This window comes from Lepidochelys olivacea (assembly GCF_965140295.1).
Source record: "Lepidochelys olivacea isolate rLepOli2 genome assembly, chromosome: 2".
NCBI lineage: Eukaryota > Metazoa > Chordata > Testudines > Cheloniidae > Lepidochelys > Lepidochelys olivacea.
In genome coordinates this window covers 231009010-231022416 of record NC_140412.1, presented here as the reverse complement: position 1 = coordinate 231022416, position 13407 = coordinate 231009010, and the positions used below count along the sequence as shown (strand labels likewise).

Below are 13407 nucleotides of genomic sequence, written 5' to 3'. Positions count from 1 at the left end.
AGAATTGGAGTAATGCAGGCTTGAATGTGTCCCCATGAGTATGACTATGTCACACTTATGAGTAGGAGACTCATTGTCAGCTAGTGAATTTTGTGAGCGAGAAAGTGAAAAACACACTAAAAATAAATCATAATGTCCCACAAAATGTTAGTTAATTAATGTTGATGTTAGATGTTTTTCTTTAATTATTTATTATATTATTTTGTAATGAACTAGATTACCTTTCCTGTGGTGTGTTTTGTAAAAGAGACCTAAGAGCTATCTGCCATTAGATCTTTGAGGAGGAACAATCAACTTAAAATGATTTTTATTTTTATTTATGGTGGTTTTGGGTGTTTTGTTACCTTCCATTTATTTATTTTTAACAAATCTAGCTACATTTCCATACTGCCCTGCATAAATGAGAAATCTGTGAGGACCAAGAAGTAGATGAAGCTGTAGCTTCCCACTCCCCTCTCCCCCAGGAGAGCTAGTCAGGATCAAGCAAGGAGAGTAACCAGCACCCTGAGCAAGAGGGAAAGAGGAGAGGATTTGGGGCTGAGTTACAGTTCCTTCCCAGTGTGCATCTACATGGTGCCTTTTACACAGGCTGAATCTAGACGCTCAGTTTAGCCCTAAATGACATGCACAATGTCGTACAGTGAGGTAGTGTCAGAACCAGGATTAAAATGGAGATGCCCTGGTCCGCGCTTAATCCATTAGACCACGGTGCCCACTATGTAAACTACTTAATTTCTCTGTTCTTCAGTAGGTCTGTTCTTTCCTATTTAATGGTGGGAGGGGATTAATATTTACCATCGATGGAAACAAAAAATATCCTAGGCCTAGCTGGTAGTCACACCTAAATTAAGGTTGCCTAATACTTCTCATTATGAGACCCTGCTTTCATTTGCTTATAATTTGCCAAACTTTAACCTTTGGAGATTAAATTTTCCCTGCTGGATGTTTGCCTCAAGCTGAACTTTTCTTTTGAAAGTTTCAACAAAAGCAGTTCAGCCACTTCTCAGAACAGGGTTAGAGAAAATTATGTTGTTTTGCCCATGATAAAAAATTTCTTATAATAATTTATTCCAACAGCTTCATGCTTTGGAGCAGCAGTGTTGCCAGCCTGAGATGCTCAGTAATCTTGAATGAGGCACTTAAAATTATGAGAGTGGATTAAAAATCATGAGAATTTTTAAAAATAATAAGTATTGGGCTCTTTTTATTGGCCTCTTGGTTTCCATTATGATTCAATGTCTTTGTGTTATCAAGCTTTTCTCTGAAACCAGGAGAGCTAGAATTATAGTTTGCCCCCGGGGGGGGGGGTGTTTAAACCAAAGCTGAGATTTTAGTATAACTTTTTAATCTCAGAAACTGGGGCTTTAAGAAAAACACCAAATATAGCAAGACTTGTGATAAAATCACAAGAGTTGGCAACACGGGGGCAGGGACTTGTAAATTGGCAGGGGGGTGCCCTGGTGTCAGGGATGTGCCTTTTGCCATCCCATGAAAGTCCACCAAATTTGGCCAAGTTACAAGCCTCAGAAAACTATTAGGACACACATTCTGAGTACAGACTTGTTAGAATTTGGCAGTTATTTTCTCCAAAGTTCCCATTTGAACTGGGCATGCTCCAGCCAGGGGCTGCAGGGACGGAGTGGAATGGAGAGGGTGAGTAATGGTGTGGGGCAGAGACAAGCTGTGTGGGAGGGATAGATAGGTTGTGGGGCACACAGGAGCAGAGACAGGCTGCAAGGTGGTGGTAGATAGAGGCAGAGACAGGCTATGAGGGGGTACATGCTAGGGCAGGGACTCTCTCAACAAAATTTTTGGTGGCCTCAGAGTGAGGCCACTTTATAATTTTTCCTAAAATACTTAATTCACTTTAGGAAAAACAAATAAATATGCACATATACATGCCCAAATCATTGTGATTTATCTATGTAGGATTTTTTTCTTTTTTGCAGACTCAATAATAAAAATAATATGCAGTTGTCTCTACTCTTTACTGGACCTAAACAGGATAGAAACAGAAATAAGGTGCTTTGAACGTTCTTGTCTTTTTTCTTGTTGTTTCTTTTACTTTTGGGGTTTTTTTTAAGACTTGTTAGCTATAAGTAAGTCTGCTGTGAAAAGTGATATTTGTATGTTTGTTAATATCACTTTTCACAGCAGACTTACTCAGCCCTGGCAAGCTCAGAGACAAATTAAGCCCTGGATGGGTACAGAGGCAGTGGGGGCATGGGCGATGGGGCATTGGGGGAGCTAGCAGGGACCAGAGGTGAATAGGAGGTTGAGCTTGAGTTAGACCACTGCACAGCCAGGGAATGGAACCCAAAGCCCCACACCCAGGGGACAGACTCTGGGGACAGAGCCCGAAGCCCCATGGCTGGAGCCTGCCACTTGACATCCCAGGGCAGAAGCCCAACCCTACCGCCCCCAGGAAGGAGGGGACTGACTGACTGACTGCTCCTGCAGCTTGTGTCTCCCCAGAGGCGGGTGGGGCGCAATCACTGCTGGTGGCCACTGGGAGGGGCCACTGCCTTGTCGTCATCCCCCAATCACTGCCCAGGAAGCTGTGGCTGCAAGAAAAGCCCCTGGTGGCTGCATATGGCCATGGTAAACACTGTGCTAGGGGCAGGGGCAAAAGGCTGGGGAAGGAGGTATAGGAAATGAGGGTTTGTAACTACTAGAGAACACTCCTTTCCAGAACCCTCCAGGAATCCAGAGTTTCAACATTCCTCTGCTGTCAGCAAATGGCTGTTCACAGTCAGAGACATACCCCTCCTCTGGCTTGTTCACACAGAGGACAACAACATGCTGCTACTACCAGTTACTTGGTAAGCTCAACTGATCGAGAACCATGCTCTAGAACTAGAGGTTCCAATCCTGCTTGTAACCCATTTGTGGGGAAAGGGAGGGTCACTAATATTCCACATCATAAAATGTATGTCTTTTCAGTTTTTGGCTTTTTAAAACCTAGGACATTATATGCAAAAAGCAAAACAAAACAAAACAAACAAACAAAAAACCATGTTAAAAGATGTTTAAGGTTGTAAAATCAGTCAGTAGTCCACAGCCGTAAGGAGGTATATACATATCTCAGGTTTACAGAGTGGAAACTCGGAAGTTGAGTCACTTTTTTGTAGTATGGTCTGGTGGATTAGAAAACTGAGTATGCAGTAGCCACTTATAATAATAACAAATAAAGCACCATGAACCTCTAAAACCAAAGGCACCACTTCTTGCTATGAACATAACAAAACAAATTTGGAATTTCTGGGCCGAGTTCTTTAGGAGATATGAAATGCTAAAACACATTATGAAAATATTACTCCTTCCCTTTTGATCTCACACATCTTCTAAATGCCCTGTCTGATTGGCTCCAGACTTATATGAAAACTTACTTTAGACTAAGATCTGGCATATGAAATTTCAGGTGGCTTCACGTGTCTTTGGTAAGGTTATGGAGAATAGAGGCATGTGAATGTTTCAGAATCAGGCTTATAATGAATGGCAGTTTGAGCCTGAACCATGTAATGATTGGCATCACTATAAGACATAAATTCTTAACAGTAAAAGTAAATTAACCCTTGGGACAATTTCCCCAGGGTCGTGGTGGATTCTCCATCACTCACATTTTTAAATCAAGATTTGATATTTTTCTAAAAGAGCTGCTCTAGAATTATTTAGGGGAAGTTCTATTGCTTGTGTAATACAGGAGGTCAGACTAGATGATCACAGCTGTCCCTTCTGGCCTTCAAATCTATACAGCTATGAAAAATAATTGGATTATTTTACCTGTCCCTTCATAACAACACAATCTTCTTGTCTGTTTGCATAGTCGGGTTGACCACATAGCCATTTAATATATGTCACAGGAGTCCCATCACTCCATTCAAAATACATTTGAAACTTACGGGCATTCAGTCCAATCCACAGCTCTTCTGTTGGCTCTAACATAAAAGCAGTTGGCATGTTAATGGTGTTTTTACCAGTAACAGTGTACATTTCCAGGTCTGGAATGAGATTTCAGTCATGAATGTTGGGATACAGCACTTAGAGAGTTACATCTTTCGGCTTTAGCGAAAATTCAGGTTGCTCCTTCACATCCCTCTCTGCTGTGAGAGGTAACCTGGCCTATATTTTAACATGGCTAAGTCTTAGACTCATTCCAAAAATCTTGCCTTTAACAAAGGGACATACGCTCTTTGCAAATGGTAGAGGATGGATACAAACAATTTTTGACAAACTGTCTTAATAACTTAAAGCAACAAAGTAAAGACAGGAATATGCTGGTGTGTGCCTGGCTGTCTTCTGTCAACAGTGGCCTTAAAGATGCTGGGACTGAGCAACAGCATCCCTCTTAACAACAGAGGGCTGCCATTGACTGGAAAACTGGAGAGCCAGACCAGCTATCCCTGTGCTGTCCCACAATTCAGCACTGGTTGTGGTGGTTGGCCTGGCACATATTTAATGAAGTTGTATGTACCCTGTTTACCTTTTCTACGTCACTTCGTCAAAAAAATACATTTTCCTCATTATGGTTCACAAGAAAAAAATATATTTACAAAATGTTGGCAGCCCAAAAACTCTTTGGAGATACCGCTGCATGACTTTCTCCTGCAGATACATGAAACAAACAGGAGGAGGAACTTGGTGGCTTCTTAGAAAGAGAGGAAGCTGAAATAACTTATGCTGACACCAACCACAATAGCCCATATTTTGTTTGTACAAAGTGGCAGAAGTTGTTTTTTCCTAACTGCTCTTCACCAGGACCCCAATGCAGCAATGCTTTTAAGCACATGCTCAACTTTAAGCATGAGTAGTTCCATCAGTTTTAATGAGACTCCTCCTGTGTTTAAAGTTAAATGCATGCTTAAATGTTGGATTGAGCCCTAGCTGAGAAGACCTTGATCACTGCAGAACTTGTCAGGCTCCAATGCATGGGACTGGGGTTGGAGACACAAGATTCACACCTCTTATGTACTAAGAAAGCAGGTTGGCACACACAAGCTGGGGTTCAGGGGCTATGGAATGTTTCCTTTCCTACTGTACAACTTTTTTTAATACTTAGATTTTTACTTCATAAGTAAGCAAAAAATATTTTTCTGTGTTTATGTAAGAAACACCCATCAAGTCTGATCTATTCTTTGGCTATAAATGTTAGCAGTACTATTCAAAACAAAAAGCAGCTAACTGTTCATTATAAATATTGCAGACAAAACAATTGCCTGTAGAAATACTTACTGTAATCAAGTTGAGAAATAATAAAGCTGTTTTCTGCAATATTATGCATACTTGCCAAATTTCCATCTTGTGTCTTACATGAAGTCAAAGCTTCTTTCCATACTTTGGGCTCTCTGTGAATCATGTAACAATGACCTGAGTATGGCAACCACCCATCTGGGCATTTAATAGACCCAAAGTGATCTAAAATGAAAATAAAAATGTTTTAGAGCAATGTAAAAGAGAACAAAGTAAATTAGACTGGCAGTATTTTCTGTTATTGTGCATAAAATACAGGACATCTAGCTGAATATAGGTGGAATTTGAGGTCAGAAATTCAAGAACATTCTAGTAAGAACTGAAATATGACTAATATTAAATATGTTAAACGTGAATATAAATAAAATATGGTTCTTTAGACAAGACAGCGAGTACTTACAAATAAAAATATTAATATGATGAGTTCACAGATTATTTACTCACCAGAAAAGGGGCTAAATTTGTAACAAATGTTATTTGTAAAGCATAATTCTTATCAGCTGTAATAGGAAAGACTCCTGTACGGATAAGGGTGATGGACTAGAATATCTATTGTATGTCTATCTAGGTCCAACTTTTGATCGTACAGAAAATCATTAAAATGGATTTTCGGGAAAGAGGAAAAGACTGAAACTTATTTTAGTAAAATTACATACTAAAAACATTAGTCTGTACATGTGTTAGATGGGTACAACTGCACTTGAAGTGTTAAAAAAATCGTTTATTGTACACCCAGGCGGTGTAGCTATTATCATATTTCAGACATAGCTGGCAGCCTTGCCAATAGTTAAGTTTGATTGGTGCTTCCCGTTACAAGACCCTATTTTCAGTTGCTTTTTGCCTTTGCCAGAATTTAACCATTCAGGATGAAATTTTCCACATTGGTTGTCTGCCTCAGGCTGAATTTTTCTGGAATGTTTCAGCCATGAACAGATCAGTTGTTTCTGAGACTGATGCTAGATGTTAAAATAAAATCTGGTGGCCTTTACTTTGAGGAGTTCTAATGCCTCAGTACTTTGGAGCAGGGATTTGAAACTTGACTAGGGAAAAGCCTTTGTACTAAGGATGTGCCTTTTGCTATCCTCTTAAAAAACTAGCCCTGTGGAAAAAATAGTACATTATCATGTAATTAAAAACTGAAGCATAATGCACATTCACAAGATGGCTCAATTACAGTTGCACAGCCATTCATGGCTATTTAATGATGATTGGTTTACCTCCTGATAGTCATCATCATCGTCATTACTACCATCATAATAAAAATAAGAGTATGTGCGTCTGTACGTAGGTGCACCGTTGGCCCAGTTTTTATAGGAGACACCACTTCCATCTGTCCAAAGAAATGATAACTCACTATTTATATCATTCAATCCAATCCATGTATCAGTCATGACTTCCCTTAATTGGTAGAAGAGGAAGGCTGAAAGGAAGCAAACATTTTAAATAAGGGAACCTCGACATGATTTTCTCCAGACAGAAAAAATGAACACATGTCCACAACTGAGGTCATGGTAAAAACATTTCTCTGCAAAATCCCACCTGCTTGAAAGTAAGGGCAGGTCTACACTATCACCTAAGTCAATCTAACTTGCATCATTCAGAGGTGTGAAAAAGACACCCCTCTGAGGGACGCAAGTTACAGCGACCTAAGCGTTGTCCATGCCTGTGTTATGTTGGTGGGAGACACTCTCCCGCTGACATAGCTTCCACCTCTCATGGAGGTGAAATAATTATGCCGACAGGAGAGCAACTTTCCCATCAGCATAGAGCATCTTCACCGGACACTCTACGGTGGCACAGCTGGTGTACACCTACCCTAAATGTCACATTTTATGGCTTGAATATAGTGTTTGGTGGTGAAATCATAAGGAATATACGCTACTCAAACATTAACTTATAAGAAACAAGACATTTTAATTTTAAAAACCAATGCGAAAAGGAAGGTTTTGAGTATGCTGAAATATGCCCCCCCCACCCTCCCCCAAAAAAATTCCTTACGGTTCATATTGCCAATGAAGGAATAAGATGCACAATGCCTTTGGGTTTTTTTGTTTGAGGTTGTTGTGCAACAGCACTGCAAAAAGACCTGATGACCTTTTATGAGTAATGCAGCATTATTAGAAGAGCTGGTCTAATAATTCATTCTGAATAATTTTCATAACGAATGTATGCCCTTTTTTACAGTTAACAGAATCTTTCACAAACCTATCCCAATTTCTGCATAATTTGTTACTATTCACCAAATGTTTTCAGACTGCTCCCCCTTTTTGACCTGAGTAGCTAGTCAAATTTTGGGGCCCTTGGGAGGTTCCAGTTGGAAGTAGAAATTGATGCAGCCATTGTGATCATAGAATATCAGGGTTGGAAGGGACCTCAGGAAGTCATCTAGTCCAACCCCCTGCTCAAAGCAGGACCAATCCCCAACTAAATCATCCCAGCCAGGGCTTTGTCAAGCCTGACCTTAAAAACTTCTAAGGAAGGAGATTCCACCACCTTCCTAGGTAATGCATTCCAGTGTTTCACCACTCTCCTAGCAAACAGTTTTTCCTAATATCCAACCTAAACCTCCCCCACTGCAACTTGAGACCATTACTCCTCATTCTATCATCTGCTACCACTGAGAACAGTCTAGATCCATCCTCTTTGGAACCCCCTTTCAGGTAGTTGAAAGCAGCTATCAAATCCCCCCTCATTCTTCTCTTCCGCAGACTAAACAATCCCAGTTCCCTCAGCCTCTCCTCATAAGTCATGTGTTCCAGTCCCCTAATCATTTTTGTTGCCTGCCGCTGGACGTTTTCCAATTTTTCCACATCCTTCTTGTAGTGGGGGGCCCACAACTGGACACAGTACTCCAGATGAAGCCTCACCAATGTCGAATAGAGGGGAACGATCACGTCCTTCGATCAGCTGGCATTGCCCCTACTTATACATCCCAAAATGCCATTGGCCTTCTTGGCAACAAGGGCACACTGTTGACTTATATCCAGCTTCTCGTCCACTGTAACCCCTAGGTCCTTTTCTGCAGAACTGCTGCCGAGCCATTCGGTCCCTAGTCTGTAGCGGTGCATGGGATTCTTCCATCTTAAGTTCAGGACTCTGCACTTGTCCTTGTTGAACCTCATCAGATTTCTTTTGGCCCAGTCTTCTAATTTGTCTAGGTCCTTCTGGATCCTATCCCTACCCTCCAGTGTACCTACCTCTCCTCCCAGTTTAGTGTCATCTGCAAACTTGCTGAGGGTGCAATCCACACCATCCTCCAGATCATTAATGAAGATATTGAACAAAACCGGCCCGAGGACCGACCCTTGAGGCACTCCACTTGATACCGACTGCCAACTAGACACGGAGCCATTGATCACTACCCACTGAGCCCGACAATCTAGCCAGCTTTCTATCCACCTTATCGTCCACCTGATCATCTAGTCTAACTTCAGGCAACCTTAATTTTGACATTTCCTAACTTCTGAGGGCCTAATGTAGTTTTTTCTATTACAGCCAATAACTGATGGGATTAGGAAGTGATTTCCTGAGTGAGCGGATTATTCCATAACTGTGGCAGTTCGATACAAGACAGGACACGGCTTTAGGCAAGCAAGCAGGCTGGTCTGCTGAAGGGATTGCCCCTGTCAGCTTTTCCACCTCTTTTATTTCTCTCCCCCCCTGCACATCACATACCCCAACCGACCGCAAAAGGCATCAACAAAGGAAATAATATGACTTTGATTAATATTCCTATTTACTAGCCTCTATCTACTACAATCTTTATTCTCAGGCCTTGAGCTTCGGCCGAGGAAGCTTCCCACGGCTGATGTCCTTATTTTGACTTCCCAGATGGTCCATGTTTTCATGGTCCATGTCCTTGGACAGAACAGAGCAATGTGTGCATTGCTCCTACACAACAGTCAGGGTGTGCCCTGACTGTTTCCAGGTGCATGAACGCTACATGAACCCTTCATCCCCCCTTTTCTTATTATTTATGCTCGGCCATCTCATGGTAGCCATCAATTTGCTTTTGTAAGTGATTCAACTCCCGGACAGACAAGGATATAACTCGGGGAGCCTACCAGGGCGGATCTCTGCAAAGCCTTAGCAAGGAGGGAATACATTGTATACAGCAGCAGCAAAATATAAGCCCAACAATTACAAACACAGCATAACCGAAAAGTTGTCACAGCCATCCTAGAGAGGGCAGCCATCCTGTAAGCCAATTCCAAAAGCCCTCAAACCCCAGATCTTGGCGTATGTGTGCTGTAAGATTGGCCAATTCGGCCAGTCTAGTTTCTATGGAGTTTCTATGATAATTTAATTATCAGTTAAATTAAAGCAACACGTGCTGAAACGTGGAGCAGCCTAGATGGTGTTTCAGGAGCAGAAAATCAATGGCTGCTCTGTTATCCAAAATTGCATCCCTTAATTCGTGTTGCTCTGTGTTAAGTAGGGCAATTGCCTGGGATGTTGTATTAATTGCCTTTGCCGCAAAGCATGCCAGGTTATTTAAAGTTCTGGCTGTATAAATGGCAAGCGCGGGGACCCCAACAATAGAGGCCGCTAAAGCAGTATACTCAGCACGAATAAAAAGCTCAACATCTGCAATACAATCATCTGAAAGGGGTACACTTCTTCTACTACGTTTTTGACCAGCAAAAGGCAATATAAATGTCATTCTACTAAGACAGCAAAGGGTGCCATCACTTAAATTTGCAGGAATATAATTAAAGGTGCATGAACCGCAAGTAAAAAACCATCCTGATGGTAGGATGATATGGCCATAATTGTATGAAACATTTACGGCATGGGAACAATTTAAAAAGGGTTGAGAAACTTGCCGACAGCCCAAGGGCACCCTTGTACTAGTGCAGTTAACCACACGTGCACAGGTGACATTGTTGGCCCCGGCTGGGTACGGTGTGTGGAGGGATATGGCCATGTGAGACAAAGTATAATTGGCCGGGCCCCAATTAGCCATACCAGAGTATTGGGAAGAGAGATTTGCGTAAGCAGCGAGCATCGTCTCATTCCCTATTTCTTCAGGGTGATGACATACTGGGATAAGGCATGTACCCAACAATTCTCCAGCTGCTACAGAATTAGATAAACAAAAGTGGGTAACATTTGCTATTGAAGCCAATCTTTCCCATAGGTTATATGTCATTCGGGCTCGTAACGGAGAAAGCGCTCCCGAGCCAACCCCTACAGGAAATAGCAGGCACAAAAGGCATACAATCAATACAGAATTAGCAGTAATTTGGGCAAGAATTGCCACAAACAAAGTCTCAGGAGTCTCTGGCTGTTGGTTTGCTGCCAGCCGTCGTTGAGCCGCGGCGACCAATGCTTTTACTGCTCCCCATGTCACGGGCTGGCTTGGGACACTACGCCTCTTCCGTTTCCGTCCCTTCGTTGTCGACCCGGGAGGCACCGCGCTTTCCTCCAGGGTCAGCTGAAACTCCGGTATGGGGTTCGATAGTCCCTGGTGCCACGCCATGCTGCTTCAGTGCCGGTCGCACACACCGGGCCAGAACCCACAACGGTCCTGTAGGGAGAGACACAGCAGCATATCCCCGACCCCAAGTGATTAGAGGTACTGGGCCCAGCCATTGCGGATCAGGCAGCTGACGGTAATAGACACGTGGTCTTTCCAGCACCTCGGATTTACGAAAATGCCGATCCGCGGGGGTCTGCTGATCTGCGTTTAGCATTAAGTTATTTAAAGTGAACAAAAGGAAATGCAATTGTTGCTGAATGTCCCCTAAGGTTCGGAGATGTTCTTAGCGTGCGATTTGCACGTTCAACAATGGCTTGGCCCGTGGAGTTATAAGGGATCCCGTGTGTGAGACGGACGTCCCATTGGACACAAAAGGCGGAAAGGGCAGTGGAGCAGTAGGCTGGGGCATTATCTGTTTTTATTTGGCTCGGGCGACCCATAACAGCAAAACAGGCTAGCAGATGGTGAATAACATTAGGAGTGGCTTCCCCACGCTGTGGGGTCGCCCAGAGGAATCCCGAATAGGTATCAATGGAAACATGTAATAACGAATAGGGGCGGAATTGTGGCACGTGAGTGACATCCATTTGCCACAGCTGATTCGCTGCGGTACCTCTGGGGTTAACGGCATAAGAAAAGGTAGGGGCAGCAGCAGCACAGTGGGGGCAGGAACGAACAATAGAACGTGCATGATCAGCAGGAATGTGAAACTGGCGGGCTAAGACAGAGGCAGACTGATGAAAAAAGGCATGGCTTTCAATGGGGTCAGAAAAAAGAGAATTTACCTCACCACATAATGCGCGATCGGCGCGCGCATTGCCTTCAGTGAGTAGCCCAGGCAGAGGGGTATGACTGCGAATATGAGCAACATATTATATTGCGAATATGAACAAAATAAGGGAAATTACGAGTGGTGATGAGATACTGTAAAGACAAAAACAGGTGAAGGAGGTCTGCATCGACCTGAGGGGTAATGAGGGCTAGGGGTAAATGATCAATTACTTGATAAACATAATGGGTGTCCACAATCAAATTAAAGGGACAATCAACAAAAAGTTGAAAGGCCAAAACAACAGCAGCCAATTCTGAGCGCTGCGCAGAACGCTGAGGCAGCGTAAAGCGAGAATGCCAATGAGGGGGGTCACCTAATTGATAGGTGACAACACCGCGACGTGGAGAGCCATCAGTAAAAAGAGTGACGGCTGAAACAATGGGTTGAGAGCGACAAAGACGATGGACAACCAGGGGCACCTGTTGGGTAATTACCAATCGGGGATCTTTAGGGGGATTATAAGAGATCTCTCCCATATAATCACAAAGAGCAACCTGCCAGGCCAAGGAGGTGTGGCACAAAGAGTCAAATTCAGTATGGGACAAGGGGAGCACAATGGCAACTAAATCAGTGCCAGTAAGTTGCATTGCACGGTGGCGGGCTTTACGAACAAGATCAGATAGGGCATCTAAATACGGATAAATATTTTGAGGAGGGGTGGATGAAAGGTATAGCCACTCTATAATAGAGACGGCTGTGTCTGTACGGGGTACAAACAGAGCCGCAGTTGGCGTATGAGGGGTGGCAAGAAGAACCAACCGTAAGGGACGGACCTCTGGGAGTCTGTCCACAAACTGCTGACTCAATGCTGCATTGATTTGTCAAATGCAGGCAGTATGCTTTTCAGTGATGGCAATAACCGCACCCGGTGCCCTGGCTCCACGCAGGAGCTCGAACAACGGCTGCAGCATTGAAGTGGGGAGATGAAAGTAGGGCCGAATCCAATTTAAATGACCCAAAACTTGTTGTAATTTAACAAGGGTTAGGGGTTGAGGTAGAATTAGTTCCGGACGAACCGGAGCAGCATAGGTTTGTAAAACCTTATGTCCGAGGTAGTGGTAGGGATAAGAGCGTTGGATTTTTTCTGGTGCCACTAATAGGCCATTTTGGCCGAGAATCTCGGACAGAGATTCAAGTTGTTCTGCCGTAACCTGGGGACCACTAAGCAAAATGTCATCCATATAATGGTAGACCTTTAGTGTGGGGTACCGGGCATGAAAAGGGGCAAGGGCCCGATCCACAAAGAGCTGACACAAGGTCGGACTATTTTGCATTCCCTAGGGCAAGACTTTCCATTGATACCTATGAGAGGGTTGCTGATTATTATATTGTGGCACCGTAAACGCGAATTTTTCATGGTCTTGTGGGCAAAGGGGAATAGTGAAAAAACAATCCTTTAAATCTAACACACAAAGCCGATCGGTTTGAGGAATTAAATTCGGGTTCGGTAAGCCAAATTGCAAGGGGCCCATGGGTTGGATGCGTTTATTTATTTCCCTTAGATCATGTAACAGCCGCCATGCACCCGATTTTTTCTTAATAACGAGCACCGGGGTGTTCCAGGGACTAGTGGAGCGTTCCAAGCGCTGTGCATGCAAATGTTGCTGCACCAGCGACTGAAGTGCTCTCAGCTTCTCTAGAGGGAGGGGCCACTGGTCAATCCACACAGGCTCTAAGGATTGCCACACCAAGGGTAATGCTGGAGGCATGGCGGGTGCGGGAGGGTTTTGGGCCATTAGATATTAATATCGAGGGTGGTGTCCAGCTTTTTAAGCAAGTCACGGCCCCAAATATTGAGGTGGACAGGGAGCACAAAAGGACGGATTGTAGCAAGGGCACGGCC

The 13407-nt window shown here is 43.4% G+C and overlaps 1 protein-coding gene across 1 annotated transcript in view; it reads right to left on the bottom strand.

The window, feature by feature from the left end:
* The window catches only part of LOC311516789 (macrophage mannose receptor 1-like), a gene marked incomplete at its 3' end in the record, with an annotated part of 143023 nt that overhangs the window by 36526 nt on the left and 93090 nt on the right, over positions 1-13407 (bottom strand). Inside the window, 3 exon segments of the mRNA XM_084621127.1 lie at positions 3784-3938; positions 5233-5415; positions 6425-6580. Of these exon segments, the coding sequence (XP_084477253.1) occupies positions 3784-3938; positions 5233-5415; positions 6425-6580 (494 nt within the window).